Below are 18,793 nucleotides of genomic sequence, written 5' to 3'. Positions count from 1 at the left end.
TCTGCACTGGAATCTTTCAAGCAGTTCTCTGAGGTTCTTCTTGAATCATAGAATTGAACTGAGGGGACCAGAACTGGACACAGTATCCCAGATACAGCCTCACCAGAGCAGAGTAGAGGGGCAGGAGAACCTCTGTCAACCATCTCCCTGTGCTTTACAGATCTGTGTAAAGATGGTAAGATACCCTGAGCAAGTTGAATTGCAGGAAGTGTTGCTCCATATAAACAGAAACAACATAAAATCTATCATGATTTAGAGGTCTCTTGGCCTCCCTGTATCTTCTCAATAGTCCTTGTGGAAGATGCTAGGTTACAGGACTTTTGTTCAGACATCTCAGCATGATGTATTTATGTTTAAATCACACCCCCTTCACTCTTAAAGAATTAACTGGTTTCAGGCTAGCTCAGGGTGATTAGCCTAGGGCTTTGTTCAGGTATTTTTGCTCTAGTGCAGAACAGAGCAAAAGCAGCTGGAGCTGTCAGACAGTTCTCCTGTCACATTTTAAATTAAGCAAGGCTTCTTGGCCCAGCTTGAAACAGAGAAGATAAATGCAGTGAGTAGCTCTCTGGAGAAACACAAGTGTCCTCTACCCAAGTGTTTTATTGAAACAGTCTATTACAGAAACTACAACCACGGTGTCATCTTCTTAATCATCATGGCCAAAATGGACTTTTAATAATTTTGGTCATTTTTCTTTCTTTATAAGTACGCTTTATTTCTTTTTTTAAATCTTTTGCTTCACAAAATTCTGAAGAGATATTTGCATTCATTTCCTTTGCCTCTTCAGCTTTGCTACCATTCTTCTTCTCTTTGCATGCAAATGACTAATTAGAAGCATTTATGAGATAATGAAACAGTTTCAATATGCAAATATTTTTCAGTGATGACCTGACTCTACCAAAGTCCCTAGGAGGGAATCAGAAATGTCTGCATTACTCCTGTGAATAAAAGTTGCCCTGGCACAGCAATATTTGCAGCCCTCTGACTTGGGGCTAATTCCTCACTGCTAATTTTTCAGTGCCAAGAAGAAGGTCACACTAGCATCGAGCCTGTAGTAGGTGTGGGAAATGAATATGTCATGCAGAGTTAATAACTTCCCATCACAGCCTGTGCTTAGCAAATATTGGTTTTCTTTCTGTGTGCACACACAGGCTGAGGACTGATGGTTGGAAATCCTTGTGGGTTTTGCACAGAAGCTATTGTGCTGAAATGAGGTGATGCTTTCTCTCAGAGTCTGCTTCTGCAGCTGGCAGTCTGCTCAGCAGAAAGCCTGCTCTCAGCCTGGTACAAAGCTTTCAGGCTGGAGTCATTGCAGTTGGAGTTTCAGGCTGAGTTGTGTGTCCAGAGAAGGGCAACACAGCTGATGAAGTATCTGGAGAACAGTTCTTAATAGGAGCATCCAAAGGAACTTGGGTTATTTAGTCTGGAGAAGAGGAGGCTGAGGGGAGACCTCAATGCTCTCTACAACCCCCTGAAAGGAGGGTGGAGTGAGGTGAGGGTTGATCTCTTCTCTCTAGGATCAGGTGGTAGGATGAGAGCAAATGGCCTGAAATTGTGCCAAGGGAGGTTTAGATTGGAGATTAGGAACAATTTCTTTCCTGAAAGGCATTGGAACAGGTTGCCCAGGGAGGTGATGTTGTCACCATCCCTGGAGGTGTTGAAGAAACACATGGACATGGCTTCTTGGGACATGGTTTTATGCCCATGGTGGACCTAGGTTGAAGGTTGGACTCAATGATCTTAGAGGTCTTTTCCAACTGAAACAATTCTGTGATTCACCTCTGGGCAGATGTGTTGCTTTAATACAGATGCACATAAAAATGCCTCACCTCTTTCACCTGACAGAAAGCTCCTGGAGCTGAGATTGTGGCAGTTTTGCAGAAAATTGTTGGTTTATGAGGACATTGATTTTTTAAGGACTGGATAAGAAGCAGGTGGGTGGCACTCAGTACAAGTATAGTTTTATTGTTACAGTGCTGGTGACAGAATATTATTTAGCTTTTGCCTTTGAATAAAATAGCTAACTGATTTTTGCTAAATCCTGGGATTTGCAAAGCTAGCTCAGAGGGCACATCAGCTGCAGAGCAGCCAAGGGGCTACAAATGGAGATATTTTGTCCTCAGCAGCTCCAGGAGCTAGGGAAGAGGAGTTGTGCTCTCTTGAGTGCTGTATTTCAGCATACAAAGAGACGTCTTTGCATGTAAGGCAAGGCAAAAAGTGCACAGAAGAGCAAGAGAAGATCTGTTTTGCTTCAGATACCAAAAATGATGGGGAAATAGCAAATTTAATTTAAGTGCTAACGTTACTCAGCAGACAGAAATTGATGGCTCCATCCAAGATACTCTGTAAAATACATCCTTTTACTCAAGCCTTTTTGTTTGGCTTTTTTCCCCCTCACTCTCAGTATCAGGACTTTCCCACTGGCTTCTTTAATTGTTTCTATTTTAGATAAGTCTGAAAGAATCAATATCAAAACCCAAACCCAAAGTGTAGGCCATATTGATCCTGATTTTTCAACTGAGTTATGTTAAAGGATTGTTGTAACTTCAGGGGCATTTTTTTTTGTTTCCCCCATTATAACTTTGATTTCCTTTCCTCTTAGGAGACAAAAATAGAAAGATTGCTGAATGTTTTAGTAGAATGAGGTTTTGAAGAAACATTGAGCTTAAGGAATTTTCCATGATCATCCTGAAATACTACAACAGCAGCCTCAGCTGGCTCAAATGCTTAAAGCCTGTGTTGGGTTGAGGGTCATGATTGGGATTTTTTGAGGCTTGTTTAATAAGTGCAATGATCTGAGAGGATTGCAGCCACAGTGCTGCTCTGAATTACTAAGTATCTTGTTTCTTTTTCCAGTAGCTTCTGTTTCCAACTGTGGTTTTCTCAGAGAAATCTTGTTGAGAGGTAGGGACTGTGGCTGCCCAACAGGGCTAGTGCTCCCCTGCAAACAGTTTCCTTCAAGAAAGAACTTGATTAACTCTTAAGAACAAGATGTTAGATTTCATTATATTTAAAAAAAAATATGTTGTGAGGTTTTTTTTATAACCAAAGATCTTGTGTCTTGGTTGCTCTGAATCTCAGACCACTGAAATACTACATTCAGATGAAGCTGCTGATCTCTAGTACAAAGAGAAACAATTCCTCTCTTTTATTTTCTGCAAGATCTATTCCTTAACATTACCAGAAGAATTAAAACCAAAAAGCTAATAAAAATGAAAGAAAAATTACAGCCTCTGGTCCAACCCCCTTTGCAGTCAGCAGGGTCACACTCAACTAGATCATGCTGCCCAGAGCCCTCTCAAGCCTTACCTTGAGTATCACCAGGGATAGGGCCTCAACTATCTCTCTGGGCAACCTGTTGTAGTGTTCCACTACCCTCATGGTAAAGAACTTGTTCCTAATATCCAGATTGGACATTAGGAAAAATTTCTTTACTGAAAGGGTAGTCAAGCACTGGAATAGGTTGCCCAGGGAGGTGGTGGAGTCACCATCCCTGGAGGTGTTCAAGAATGTGTAGACATGGCACTTTGGGACATGATTTAGTGGGTATGGTGGTGTTAGGTCAGTGGTTGGACTTAATGATCTTTTCCAAGCAAAACAACTCTACGGTGTGCATACCTCCTGGATGGGGGCTGTGGTAGCAGCAGCATCTCATGTTTATGCTGATGAGGCCATCAACAGAATGAGGTGGTGACAACAATCCCAAGGAGGGCATAGCTGAGTTTCCATGGTAAGAGATATCTTCTGCAACACAGAAATGATTATATAGAATCAAGTTTCAGTGCTCTGTAAAGCTGCAGAGAAAAGGAATCACTAACACAAGGTGACACTTCCCCCCAGCATTTTGATGGTTTGGAGGATCTGTGACTGAGTTCTTGTGTACAATCATATGGAGTGCTGACAGTGCCAGCTGCTCATTGAAACCCTTGACAATATTAAACCCACCATATGTTATAAAAGACTGTACCTGCATTTTCTCTTTTCCTTCTTCATTCTGAATGATTTTAAAGAATTCACTTAACCTACTGCCTGGAAACTTTATTTCTCTTTCAGCATCAAATTTGAGACTCACGTAACTCCATGACTCCAGGGCAAGGCACCAGAGGAAGTGAGATGTGGTTGTCTTTCTCAAGGTGTCTTTTGAACAAGTTCTTGGATAGATGAGCATTAAGGATTGTAAAACAAATGTTTTGCCTGGCAAAGAATAAAAGAACAAGAAGTTCCATTTGGCTGTGTAGTTCACTTGTAAAACCTACTGATGATAAGCAATTATCTTTGAAATGTGCTAATAATATCAGAGCAATACTAAAGAAGGTCTTCTCGAGCCATAACACTTCCTCTGATGTGCAACATGTGATGGGCTCATCAGTTTGTGTTCAGCACAAACACTTCCTGAGGGGAGGCAAAAGAAATTTGTCTTTTTGGTATTTGGTCTTGTTTTGTCTGGAAGTTTTAGTCTGCTGTTCTGCAGCAAAGCTCTTTCTTTTTGCCAGTAGATGTAAATGATCTAGGCTGGAAAGTGCTCCAGCCCAAATTCTTTGTGCCATTGTAATGGTAAGTGCTGCATGAGGTTTGCTTTTCATATTCAGTGCAACAAATCATCTCCTCTGCAATGCAGGTAGCTAGGTACATTAGATGCAGCAATACCAACAGTGAGGGTAAAACAAAGTTTTCCTCAGAAAACACTTGGAAAGATAAGAACAGGCTGCCCAGGGAGGTGGTAAAGTCACTATCCCTGGAGTGCTCAAGACATGGCACTGTGGGACATGGTTAATGGCCATGATGGTCTTAGGTTGTTGGTTGGACTCAATGACCTTATAGATATTTTCCAACCAAGACAATTCTATGATTCTATACCTCTGGGTGTAGTCCCATGCTCTGTAACCCACCACAGGGTGGTATATCAAAAATAAAAGACTTTCAGAAAATCAAATAACATGCAGTGTGATTTCTTCAGCTCTGTGGTGTACTTCTACTAAAGTAAACTCAAGGGTACATCATGTGAGCGATAATAAAAACCCAGCTAAATGCATATGCAAAATTTCTCCTCTGCAAACAGAGAGCTGTAGGTATATGTAAAATATCTCTTAAAATATCTCTTTTCTATCACACCAAAAACTTCATTTCTCAGTTGTACCCATCATATAATGTAACAGGCACAAATATAGCCCATTTTTTCCACAGGGAAGTAAAATCTGTCAACCATTGTTCAATTCTCTACCAACAGGATTTGACTAGTAGCTTTTGGTGGTGTTGGTACCATGTATATGTTCCCTGACCATGGCAGAATGGGTGCAACTAAGTGATCTTTAAGATCCTTTCTAGTTCAAGCCATTCTATGATTCTATGAGGAAATTCTTTACAATTAAGGTAGTGAAACACTGGAACAGGTAGTCTAGAGAGAGCCTTTCATTACATAAAGAGAGGTCCTGGACTACTGTGTCCAACTCTGATGCCCTCAGCACAGGAAGGAGATGGACCTGATGGAGCCCAGAGGTGGGCTATGAAAATACTCAGGGTGCTGGAGCACCTCTGCTACAGGGACAGTCTGAGGGAGCTGGGATTGTTCAGCTGGGAGAACAGAAGGCTCAAGGGAGACCTAATAAAAGCCTGCCAGTACCTGAAGTGGGCTACAAGAAGGCTGCAGAGGGACTGTTTACAAAGACCTGCAGTGACAGGACGAGGGGCAATGGTTTGAGATTAGAGAAGAACAGATTTAGATTGGATGTTAGGAAAAAGTTCTGCACCATAAGGGTGCTTGAGCACTGCAACAGGTTGCTCAGAGGGGTGGTTGAGACTCCATCCCTGGAAATGTTCAAGGTAAGGCTCAACAAGGCTCTGAGCAAGCTGCTCTAGTTGAGGATGTCCCTGCTGACTGCAGGGGCATTGGACTCGATGACCTTTAGAAGCCCCTTCCAACCCAGACCATTCTATGATTCTATAAAAACAGACTGAGAGGGACTTTTTACCAGAGTCTATAGGAACAGGACAAGGAGCACTCATTTTGGACAGAAAAAAGGTAGATTTAGATTGGATATAAGGAAGAAATTCTTCACAATGAGGGTGGTGAAACCCAGAGACATTGTGGATATCCCACCTGTGAAAGTGCTCAAGGCTGTGTTGCTTGGGACTCTTTGAGCAAGCTGTGTCCCTGCCCAAAGCAGGGAGGTTATAAGTAGATGATCTTCAGAGGTGCCTTCCAGCCCAAACCATTCTATGATTCTGTGGTTCTACCAGAAAACAATCCCAGCCCTTTGCTGGATGCTGTTAACCAATATCTGTGCTGTCCTGCAAAACTTTAAGTCCATTCTGTCTTGTTGGGCTTTCTCTTGAAGTAAGTATGTTAGCTTCCATGGTCACTTCTGTGGGGAGTTGTGTGAGATGTGCAGGCTTCAGGGAGCAAGCAAAGGGTTTTTTCCTTTACTGTGTCTCCTAATTCAGCACATGTGGGCTGGGAGCTCTGGGAGCTCTCCAGGCTTGGGGAACTGCATTTTAAAGCTTTTTGGTTTACCCTTCACTGATCATTATTCAACAATCCTGTTGCCATGCTGTTAGCCCAGCAATCAGCTTCCCCCTCCTCATTGAGCTCAGTGGGAGCTCAGGCAGAAGTTTATTAGTCTGAAAATTAGCCCCAGTAAGACAAAGAGCTGGCAGAGTACCACTACAGCCACTGTCTTACAAGAGTGTGGTTCCCATTGCAAGTCTGCCACAGTTTTCCCACTGTCTAGTCCCCCACCTCACTGGAGCCAGCTCCTACTTAGGTGGAAATTTGGTCTATTTTAAGCATGGGCAGGCTGAGATGTCCCTCCTAACCTAGTAGGAGGGAGGTCCTTCATCTACCTGATCCTAATGGGTGCAGTTGTGTGGATGGCCTCATGTGAAATAGAGGTTGCTGAGTTCACTTCTGAAATGGGAAACAGAAACCAGTTAATCACTCTGTGTTATTTGTTTTGAAATTTCATCTGTACACTCTGGCTGTTCCCACTACTGATTCAACTGTGGTGAAAGCTCCTGTGATAGTATCAAACAGAGAAGTATAGCTTTTAGCTGTTGGAGAGAATATAGATCTCCAGCTGCCTTGGCATCTGGTAAGATGGAGGTAGTGTTTTGGGACTGTCCTAAAAAATACAGTAAAAAGATGTTTTAATTAAAAAGATAAGTACACTCACAAATTTATCTCTTATATTGCATGGATTTGAGCCAACAGGTGCTATTATTGTGAATCTAAGGACTAAAATTTATTAAAAGCCTGGGTTTCAAATAATAAACCTGCATTAGTGGATGAATTCCTCAGGAAATTATTCCACTCTGAGCTGGGGGATGTTTCAGGCTCTTTTCGTTCAGTCAACACACTTAGAATCATGGAGTTGTCTTGGTTGGAGAAGATGCCCAAGATCATCAAGTCAACCTAAGACCACTGTGGCCATTAGTCAAACCATATCCCATAGTGCCATGTCCACGTTTCTTGAGCGCATCCAGGGATGGTGACTCCACCACCTCCCTGGGCAGCCTGTTCCAATGCCTGAGCACTCTTTCAGTAAAGATTTTTTCCTAATATCCTTCAAATCATAGAACTGATTTCCATGGATTAAGGATGGACGGCACCTCGTGTGACCCAGAGCGATCCCAGGGTTGTCTGCGTCCTGTAGCAAAGCCCACAAAGCACTCGCCGAACCTGCATGAGGAAGGAAGTCATCCCTTGTAATGGGCTGGGGCAAACCCCCTCCCCACCACGTGCAGAAATAACGACTCAGACAAACTGATTGCAAAAGGTAGTGGAGAGTTTAAATAGAGAACAGTGAGTGTGCACAAAAGGAAACATGGTGACAAGAAAGAAACCAAAGTAAACCCAGAAAAGACCCCAAACCCCACCTGAGGGTGCATCCAAAACCCCCAGGGCTCCTCCTTCCCCCCCTACTATTAGGCTGGTCTCAGCTGGCCAGATCTGAGACTGCCCATCCCCCAGTGGCCTTGGGCCCAATCAGGCCCATGGCCGGGAGATCTCTCCCCCAGTTACCGAGTCTAGGAGAGGGAAGGAAAGAGGAAGTGCCAGACCCCACGGCAAAATTTATAGTGGTGCAAGGGATTATGGTAGAAATACCTAATTTCCTGCATCCACCCATGGGGATGGACTTCTGAACACAGGAAACACCCCTGTAGCAGAGGGCACCCAGCCCAAACTACAACATCCCTCCAAAAAGAAATCATTAATTTCCTATTTCTTTCCAGTCCCAGACCACTGTCACTCAGACCCAAGTCTCATTGCAGGCCAACGTGGGAAATAACTCCATCACTATCACAAAAGGAGGTATGTTGCAAAATCCCCAGGGTAGTTTTTATTTAAAATGTTGCTGTCATAAAATTCCAGACTATGAAATGAAGACCTCAGGTTCCCACTCCAGCCTTGCCCACCCCATTTTTTTTAAATAGATATAGATACGTAGTCACAAAACATAAAACATGCTGCAATGATACAAATATATTTTGGGATACGGGAATTACAGTACATTAGAAACCAGGAAAACAAATTGAGGCACTAGACTGTACATCAGCTCTGTTCTGCGCTGGCTGTGAAGCTGACAGACTGGTTTTCCATGAAGAAAAGAAGCTTTTTCTTTGTATAGTGAAGGGAACTTTACGAGTTCTATCAAACAATGTGCTTTGTTGTGAGACGTCACCAGGGTCCGTTCAGAACCACAACTCACCTACACAACAGGTATCACTGCCACAATATGAAAAATAATCATTTTATTGAAGGTACAACTCAAAACCAAACCCAAACCCAAACCCCAACCAAACCAAAACCCCAACAAACCAAGCCCAGCTCCCTTGGTTGTTATTAAATAAATAATTATTCTGTATGGTGGTTCGTTTATATTACACTGCATTGGCCATTGGAACAAATAAAGTGGTAATAAATAATGCACGGGAATGTCTCATTTGCGCCTCCGTTCATAGCTCTGTGCTGTGCTCCTTTCAGAGGATCCTGCAAACAAAAACAAAAGCAAATGCAGAACTGAAGCACACCGTGCAGCTTTGTGTAAAGCCCAGCAAGCAGCAGGAACCACCAGAGACCTGAAGCCTGCTGGCCCATCACTGAATCCCATCTGTGTGTTTGTCTCCCTGCCCAACCCTGAGCTGCTCTGACTTAGTTTTACCCCTCAGACTACACTATCCCCCAGGAGGCTGAAGGTCTGAGAAGTGCTTTCTATCTCTTAGCTATTGAGCAGCTTGAAGCACCATTAACGCAGAGCCTCTTTACCTCCCAATCATCCATCTCACTGAGGGCATCTGAGCACTCAAACTGATCTGTGGGTAGAGGCTTTCTGTGTCATGTCCACCTTCTGTCCTGCAAGGTCAGGTCTTTGCCAGGTTTAAGCCCTCTCTGTCCCCAAGCCCTGCACACAGTGATCTCCAGCAGCATCTAAGCAAACCTCAGACTAACCTGTGGGCTAACTCCAGCCTGAAATGATCTGTCTTAAAAGGAGAGGGAAATGAGAGAGCCCTTCATGGTAGAGCCTGACCATATAGGTGCTCACCAAAGTCAGATTACCTCTACCTCAAAAGGAGGATTTCTTTCACAGAGTATCCACTGCATGGAAACACAGTTAGTCTGGGGGGGTTCATCAGGATTCATCCTGCAGGGAGCATTTTGGATCAGTGACAGTTCTAAATAAGTAAGGTTGGGACATTAGCATCCTGGTACCCTGCTTTGTCACAGGAGGCTTTAAACCAGAATCACACACCCAGCATCAGGCAGTGTAAACTCCTACAGGGGATCCAGAGGCTTTCTGCAGAAGAAAACCACAGCACCAAGAAAGCGTCCTGCCCAGTTAAATGTTTTTCATCAGGGAGAAGTAAGAACAGTCCTAGCACATACTCCTCTTCTTGCTTTGATTACATGGTCCTTAGGATCTATCTTCTCCTCCAGAGAAGCAGAACCATAGAATCACAAAATTGTTTAAGTTGGAAAAGACTTTTAAGATCAAGTCCAACCATTCAATCAGACTCTACCAAGTCTGGTGCTAATCTGAGTCCCTCAGCATCACATCTCTGTCTTTTAAGCATCTCCAGGGAAGAGGATTCAACCATCTCCTTGGGGAGCCTGTTCCCACGTTTGAGAACCCTTTCAGGGAAGAAGTTTCTTCTAATATCCAAACTAAACCTCCCCATGGGCAACCTGAGGCCATTTCCTCTCATCCTATCACTTGTTTCTATGGAGAAGAGACCAACTCCCACCTGGCTCCTTTCACATAGTTGTAAGGAGCAAAGAGGTGTCCCCTCAGCCTCCTTTTCTCCAGGCCAAACACCCCCACTTCCCTCAACTGCTCCTCACTACCCCTGTGTTCCAGGCCATTCACCACCAGCTTTGTTGCCCTTCTCTGGACCCGCTCCAGCACCTCTGTGTCTGTTTTTTTTGGAGTGAGGGGCCCAAAACTGAACAGACTACTCAAGAAGCAACTTCTTACCATCTTCTGTGAGGGAATGAGGCAGAAAAGCAGCCAGTGCTAGTTTTACCTATCAGGCAGGTGTTGCAGAACCCAATAGGGTTAAACTTCATTATTGCCTTTTGTTACAAATACCACATAGCAGCATCCTGCCCACAGCAGCAATTTTGAAATTAGGGCAATAAAATCTTTACATTAAAAAGAAACCCCCAAAACCATTTTCTGTATTTTACATTCTTATATTAATGTAAATATAATCCCAATGGAACCCAATCCAAATATCTTACTTCCTGGGTATTTGCTTTTGTTGTAGCAGATCTATTTACAGTTATTATTATGCATTTAATAGCTATTGCCACCACAGATAAAATTGCACAGAAATAAGTCAGGATAGGTGGCAATTTGCAAAATGATGCAGGGAGCAATATTGCCAGTCTGAACAGGAGTTTAATTGAAAATAAAAGTTACTGACAACCATAATTGCAGAATATAGAACACACCATGTATCCACATAATATAAAGGTGTCAGCTAGTAATTTAACTTTTGTCATCCATTTAACAAAACAGTGAGAGCAATTCACAGACATGGAATAAGTATTAGGTTTTGGGGTTTTTTATATATATATATTCCTATTCTGGGGAATTAACTGACACTTTATGGTTCCCAGTGAGTGATTTGTCTCAGTTCAGCCCTACAGCAGAGGAAACAGAATCACAGAGTCACAGAATTGTCAGGGTTGGAGGGACGTCAAGGATCATCCAGTTCCAACCCCCCTGCCATTGCAGGGACACTTTCCACTAGATAGGCTGCCCAGAGCTACATCCATCCTGGCCTTAAAAACTTCAAGGGATGGGGCTTCCATCACCTCTTTGGGCAACCTGTTCCTGTGTCTCACCACCCTTATGGTGAAGAACTTCTTCCTAACATCTAATCTAAATCTCCCTTCTTCTAGCTTGGATCCATTCCCCCTAGTCCTATCACTACCCAACATCCTAAGAAGTTCCTCACCAGCTTTCCTGTAGGCACCCTTCAGAAACATGGCAACCAGGAGCTACTGGCAGTCTGCAGTTACCCACAGGGGTTGTGCACATGGGGGAGAGGGATTCTGCCCTTATGGATGCTATGGGGAAGGAACACAAATTCACAGTAGCAGTCCAAAGCTTTAAATACTTTTCTTTTAAAGTAAAATGAAAAACTGGAAGAGGGTGGGAATGTTTGACAGCTTGACCTGCAGAATGGGGTTGTGTTAATGGCAGAGCTCTGCTTTTCCACCTTATGCTCCAGAGATAATGAGGATAACCTTTTCTGTGAGGAGATTGGGATTCAGATCACAAGTTTAAATCAGCTTTACATGAGCCTCTTAATGTTTCTTGACGTGCCAGTAAAGTTTAGCTTTCTTCTTGTATTAACACTTCAAGAACTGGCAGAATGTGCTGCTGGCAAGGGCAGGGCAAGATAGTGCTGAGAGATATTGTTTAGCACCAGATTGGGTCAAGTTAGATAATGGTTGGACTTGTTGATCCTAAAGGTCTCTTCCAACTAAAACAATTCTATGACTCTATGTATGTGCCTTCAGGACTTCTACCTGACCTTGCCTGCAGATCAGACCAGCCTGGTTATGTGAAACTCTGGAGTAAAGCAGACCCTGAAATATCTTGGTTAACAGAGAAAATCCTGATCCTTCTTCAGAGAACTCTGAGTCTAGACTACATAAAGACTGCTTCTTCTGTCTGCTGGAACAAACAGGCAACAGAATGTAGAGGCTGTGTATTATCAAGTACCAGATTTTGTCATATACATACCAGAATTTAAAGACCTTTTGCCCATAAGTCCAACAAAAGAGTCTGTTTTATGCCCTGAAAAACATATATTTGAGAGTGGTTTAACATATTTTAAATAGGTAGGCTTTTAAATTAAGGTGTTCTCACAAGGAAGGAAGGTGCTGGCTCCAAAACTGTTCACAGTCTCACAGGCTAGCTGTTCACACCGCTCTCGGACAATGGAGAAGGAACATCAGGCTGACTAATCAGACTAAACAGGCTAGATCAAGGCACAGGACACTTAGTGGATGTCTTCTCATTAGCTCTGATTGACTTCTCTTTTTGTTTTGTGTTTATTTATTGTTGTTGGATTTTGTTTGGGCTTTGTTTGTTTTAATAGAAAAATGATGGCAGACATCTGATTCCTATTCCTCTCCCACAACAATTTCTATTGATTTGAGCAAATGCACAAGAAGGCAGTGTCTTGGTATAGCCTGCATCTGTGTGATGCGTCTTTTCTACCAGGTAGTGGGAATTTTTTATGTAATATGGAAGAAAAAAGAGAAACCTTTCCTCACAGGTAAGGCAGAGAGACAGAAAGCCAGTGGGACTCTATGTCTGGACACGTCTGAGCTAGACAGTCTGGCTCTGTTTTTGGAATATTTATGAGTCCAGGGTTTACCTTCCTGTCCCATTAGAACTCCTCAAGGCGCTGGATATGTGGAGGATAAATTACTCCAAGTTTTGGCCTACAGCATGTATCAAATATAGTGCTAGCTATAGTTTCAGATAAGGAATGAAGAGGAAGCCATTCTTCCTTCTCTAAGCTAACTTTTTGAGGCAATCTTAGAAATTTCTCTTTAGAAGTATTTTTTCTTGAGTAACAAAAGCAAGATGAAGGATTCTGAGACCTCACAGGGATTAATTCAAGCTGAAGCAGCATCAGCAAGCTGTAATTTTTTTACTGTAGTCAGCAGGTTATTTGGCATGAGCTTTGTATCAGTCTCTAATTAGTCCTCCAATAATTAATCCTAGTGATAACAGTTTATGGCTAACAGAAGACCAGGACTGTTATTGATCTCTGTGGACAGAGGAGGTCTGACAGAATGCAAGATCATTTTTACTTATTAAAAGTCTTCTGATTCCTATCAAGGCATCTTCAGATGATGTCAGAGAATGAAGCTATCACTGCAGAACAAAGTTAACACCACGCTGCTGATACCATCTCCTGCTTGGTGTTATACAGAAGCAAAGCAAAGCAGGCTTAGTGATGGGACAAGATATTCTTGTTTATATGGCAGCACATCACCAATCAGCCCCTGCTGTGAGAGGAGAGGGGGTTCTGATTCCCACCCAGACAATACTGAGAGCACAGATACATAAAGCATGTGATAATGTAGAGCGCCTGTAGAGTTATTCTGGGGGATTGGGGAATTCACTATCCTAATTTTCCAGATCTTGCCACCTTAATTGCTCCTCTCCGAGCCTGGCAGCAAGCCTGCCTTGCCTATGAGAAAGACTTACAGAACCCACCCCATGGGAAATAAGAGAGAGCTGCAACATCCGCACATTAATGTGGATTGAAATCTCAAAGCTTGTAGCAGCTCAGATGAGGTGCAGGCTCAGGGCTGCTCTGGAGGGGTTTCAACCCTTAAACAGAACATTTCTCTACCACCAGTGCTGCCAATCTTTAGCTGAACCCAGTCACCTTCTAAGTAATTCCCTCGAATACACCATTCTCTATTTGAGTATCTTCTATTACTTCAAATATTTGGGGTTTTAACTTACTTTTGTGAGAAATCTGGCCGTATCCTGTTTGGAAAAGGAAAGAGGGAAGATTAAAAACAAACAAACAAACAAACCAAAAAAAAAAAAGGGGGGGGGAAAAAAGAGTTGAAAAAGGACTGGCAAATACATGTGATGCTGTGCAATGCTTTGAAGTATCAAATACCAAAACCTGTGTGTTCCACTTAAGGGAAATTTTAAGCAGATAATTTACAACTGCAGTTCTTTTTGAAGAGACCATAAAAAACTTGTTTTAGCTAAACCTACATTATTTAGATCTCTTTAGCTACCATTTCATAGACCAATTCTTGGGTCAGTAAACATGTGGAAAAGGCAGCAGTATATATATTATAAATCATATATTATATGTACTATTTAATGTATAATATACACACAACTGATTTCCACACTCAGGCCGTTCGGCGACATATATGCTGACCCATAAACCCATAAATGATGGTGGTTCTCCTTTCTGGTGTTCACCTGCTGTAAGTGGTGTGCACTTAGCACTTTAAAGTGAAGCCCACTCTTTTCCAGTCAGTCAGTTCATCTGATTTTTATTTCTCCCCCTCCCCACTCCCGAAAAAAACCCCAAATGCAAACAAGCCACACTGCGTATTTGGAGAAAGGCTGAACGCGTTCAAAACAAATGACAGTCTCTGTGAGGTCTGGAGGGGCACTGGAAGCAGAGACATGCGGAGGGGTGTGAGAGGGACCGAGCCCCCAGCCCTGCTCACCGGCATCCCGCTTGCCCATGAGGCCGAAGAACTGCTGGGGCCGGGGTCTCCGGGCCATCCTCTGCAGGAAATGCTCCAGGGGCAGCGACAGCTCCTCCTGCGGGGTGACAGCGGCCGGAGCTCAGCGCGGAACCCCACCTTTAAACCTCTCTCCCCGCTCCCGCATCCCCGGAGCTCACCTTCACCGGGTCGCCGTCGGACCAGTCGGACCAGTAGCTGAGGTCGTCGGCGGTGCCTATCTCCTCAGCCAGCGACTGCGCCGAGGCCAGCAGGAGCACGGCCAAAGCCAGCGGGAGTCTCATCGCCGCCTCCACGTCCTGCCAGGGGCAGAGGGTGAAGCACCAGCCACCGGCAGGAGGAGACCCGCCGGGGCGAGCGGCCGCAGGCACCCGTGCCCGGGGACGTGCTGGCACACAGCCCTCACACCCCACACCCTCCCCAGCCCCGCACACACAACCCCCGAAACAGCCAATCTCCGGCACACACCCGTCACACAACCCCCAAACCCCACAGCCCTCACACAATCCCCAAAGCCCCAACCCTGCACACACAGCCCACACACAACCCCCAGACTCTCACACACACAACTCCCAGACTCTCACACACACTTCATGGATGCACACACCTGGATGCACACACCTTTGCACATATAGACATGCACACACAAAGTTACACCCCCACGACACCCCCAACAGCTGCAGACACCTCTGGATATACACGCACCCAGTGTATGTAGACATGTATGCAGCTAGAGATACACATCAACACACAGATACACACATCCAGAGATTCCTATCCATAGAATCATAGAACTGTTTTGGTTGGAAAAGACCACTATGATCATCAAGTTGAACCATCAACCCACCACCACCACAGCTGTATCATTAAACATATAGAGTTTCACATGTACATACACCCCACATGTAGATGTACATCTAGATATTCACACCTTACACACCCCAACATACTTTCCCCCTCACAGGTACGGGCACAGCTAGTGTATAAGCTATACACACAGCCCTTTTAAGCACACACCTGTGTAGAGACACAGCTTTACAGACAGACAGACGTGTCTATAGGTGCACACACATCCCAGTAAACATATAGGCATAGGCTTTAAAACATGCTCGTACATACAGAGACACAAGCATGTATGGGGACCCTCCCCATAAACGCACACACATATAAACCCCAACATGCTGGCACATACAGACACAAGCATGTATAGAGACCCTCCCCTCCCATAGATGCACACACACAGAGACCCCCTCGCACACCCATGTAGGAGACATACTGAAGCACACACCCTCATGCACATAGAAACAAGCACATCCTCATGCATGTAGGAGCACATGGATGGACGGACAGACACACGCACAAGCAGATGGGCGAACGGACGGACGGAAAGGCAGGCAGGCAGGCGGGCGGGAGGGCGGACGGATGGACGGAGAGGAGGATACGCTCCCAGAGGCACACGCACCGTCTGCAGCGAGGACACTGCTCTCCGTGCGCATTGGCCGTCGGTGGGAGCGCTCCCCACTTTATATACCTGGAAACGGGGAGGGCCGAGTCAGCCTCATTTGCCTAAACGCAATTACCCCCGGTTTTATCGTCCCAGCCCCGTCACAAGCCCCCGCCCCGGCGAGCAGCTCCCGCCCCCCGCTCCAGCGGTGCCTCCTGGAGGTGGAGGGGCCCGGGCAGTTGGGAGCAGCGCTGAGGTGGGGGGAGGATTCCCGCTCCCTCCCGAGGATGGGTGCGGATGCGGGGTGCAGGTGGATGGCGCGGATTTAAGGGTGAAGATGCTGCTTTTCGCTTCCCTCCTATCTTTCCTTGCCCGCATCGAGGGCAGAGCCGCTTTCCGCAGCGAGCGGCACTGCGGGGTTTGGGGGGCGTGTAGCGGGCAGGGACCGGGGCACAGCGGGGAGCGGGCACGGCAGCAGGGCAGTCCCCCGTGGTGAGCCTGGGTGGTCTTTGTCCTCTCCTCCCCGGGTCTGGGGCAGCCCTGGAATAGAAGCAAGGGTTTCACAAAGCTGGGGAGGGGCTAGCCCTAGGGGTGCAGGTCTGGGGAGCTGGACACCCGGTGTCTGGCTGGGAGTCTTGCAGTCGGACTTTCAGTGCAGGGCTGGCCTGGTCCCTCTGCTGGGACAAATGCTTTCACTGGGAATGAGCTGGTCCTGCAGCAGTGTCCCTGCCTCCATCCCTCCCTGTGACAGCTTCGCTTTGCTGCTAGCACTCGGCTCAGGTAACTGCTTAGGTTCTTCATAACTGCTTAAATTCTTTCCCATAACTGCTTAGGTTATCTTCCATTTCACTATTATTCCATCTTGCCTCTCCAAAGTGGGCTGTGCATGAAGCTTCTCAGTTAACCCTGGTGGTCACTCAGCACCTGTGTTGTCATGGTGCGTGGTACCACAGCCTGAATCAAGCACCTTGTGCAGAGTTTATCTGGAGCTAATTGTGTTTCCTTTGGGAGAGATGGGAGTGCTCAAGAGCTGGAATCAGTCCCCTGGTACCACTCTTCTGCTTGCCCCAAGATGCTATCACTGACTTACTGACAGTGGTAGACCTCCTTCTTTTCCAAAGACCATTCATGTAAATGTCATTGTGCATCCAAGGGGACCTCAGCACTTTGTTTGCTAAAGAAAGGCATGGATAGTACCAGGCCTCCTTGTTAAGCAGAAACACTCCTCAGGACCTAAAGTATTCTCCACAGCACAGCCAGGCATGAGCCTCTTCCCAGCCCTTGGAGGTGTCTACTCTTTGTCCATTTTGCACTTAAATCAGAAAGACTGTGGCCCAGTGATCTAAGGGTCCCTCTGAAGTCAGCATAGAATCATAGAAGGCATCAGGTTGGAAAGGACCCTTGAAGGTCATCATGTCGGACCCCACTGCAGTGAACAGGGACATTTTTAACTAGGTAGGTTGCTCAGGGTCCCATCAAGTTTGACCTTGAATGACTCCAAGGATGGGCCCTCCACCACATCTCTGAGCAACGCTGAGAAGGTGTTTGAAAATAGAGTGGTCTGGAGGAGCCCAACAAAGGACTTCATGCAGCCCAAGGACCTGCTGTGGGCAGCTCTGTTGAGACCTAAGGTGTGGGATGCTGTGAATGGTCCTTCTTCTGCTTATCAACAAGCTGGCAGAAATGACATTGTTGAGCAATTCTGGGCAACAAAAAAAAGCAGATTTTCATGCTTCAGCTTTTCAGCATTCCCTTTCGTGTGTGAACTTTGAAGACCCTTGAAGGAAAATTGTTTTCCTGTAGTTTGTTTGGAATTTTTTCATTATGCTGGTTTTGTTTACTGTAAGGGCAATGAAGCAAAAAGGCAGCTATCTCAAACCAGGCACGCCAATACTACCAGTGTTGAAGCTCATGTTTGACAGAAATCCTGAGAACTCCTAGGCTCCTGTCAAGTCAATTTCTGTCATCCAGGAGTTGATGATAAGCCTAATAAGTTTGAACTGAAAAATCCTCTCTGTTCTGTAATTCAGTGTTTTGTCCAAATGGATGTAATCATCACTTGGCCTGTGAAATTACAGGGATTTTCTTTTTGGAGAGAGAGAACTGGAAAATTAAAAAGTGATCCCTTCTATCCTTCAGAAATTTTAATGAATCCAAGTCCTTTATTTCAGACCTATCTAACAGTTTGGGTGGGAGTGAAAAGATGACTAATAGGTCAAGCTCACTTCTCTCTGTTTCCAAAATAAATTGACTGCTTAATCTTTCTTTGACCTCCAATACCCAGACATTACACTATGAACTTGTCAGGGAGAGAGCAGATCTCATGGCTAATGAGCAAAACTCATTCCTAGGAAGACTTTCTGAGTTAATTTTTTTTCATGTAGAGAAGAGGTAGAAGGCTCAAATAAAGAACCATGAGTTACATCTTGACTTGGAAGCAACTGAAGCTCCTGCCCTTGTACTGCCTGGTTTGTGCCCTAGGGGTGTGTTAGAGAATGGTAAAGTGATCTCTGCATGCAGGCAAAAATCTGCTTTTTCTGCACAAAACTGTCTTAACCTCAGAGACAAGATGTTAGTGGCTTTGTATCTGTGACTTATCT

The 18,793-nt window shown here is 44.9% G+C and overlaps 1 protein-coding gene across 1 annotated transcript; it reads right to left on the bottom strand.

Moving 5' to 3' along the window:
* Window positions 1-8,328: 8,328 nt before the first annotated feature.
* On the bottom strand, window positions 8,329-16,293 carry TAC1 (tachykinin precursor 1). Its single transcript, XM_054161387.1, has 5 exons — window positions 16,212-16,293; window positions 14,911-15,048; window positions 14,732-14,828; window positions 12,252-12,305; window positions 8,329-8,986 (listed from the first exon to the last, which is right to left on the bottom strand). Exons 2-5 carry the CDS (start codon window positions 15,031-15,033, stop codon window positions 8,937-8,939), a joined length of 324 nt encoding a protein of 107 aa, XP_054017362.1. The 5' UTR covers window positions 15,034-15,048; window positions 16,212-16,293; the 3' UTR covers window positions 8,329-8,936.
* Window positions 16,294-18,793: the final 2,500 nt, after the last annotated feature.

The sequence above is a fragment of the Dryobates pubescens genome, chromosome 4, assembly GCF_014839835.1.
Source record: "Dryobates pubescens isolate bDryPub1 chromosome 4, bDryPub1.pri, whole genome shotgun sequence".
Lineage (NCBI taxonomy): Eukaryota > Metazoa > Chordata > Aves > Piciformes > Picidae > Dryobates > Dryobates pubescens.
The sequence above is the reverse complement of the archived record's forward strand: the minus strand, read 5'-3'. Positions and strand labels throughout refer to the sequence as shown.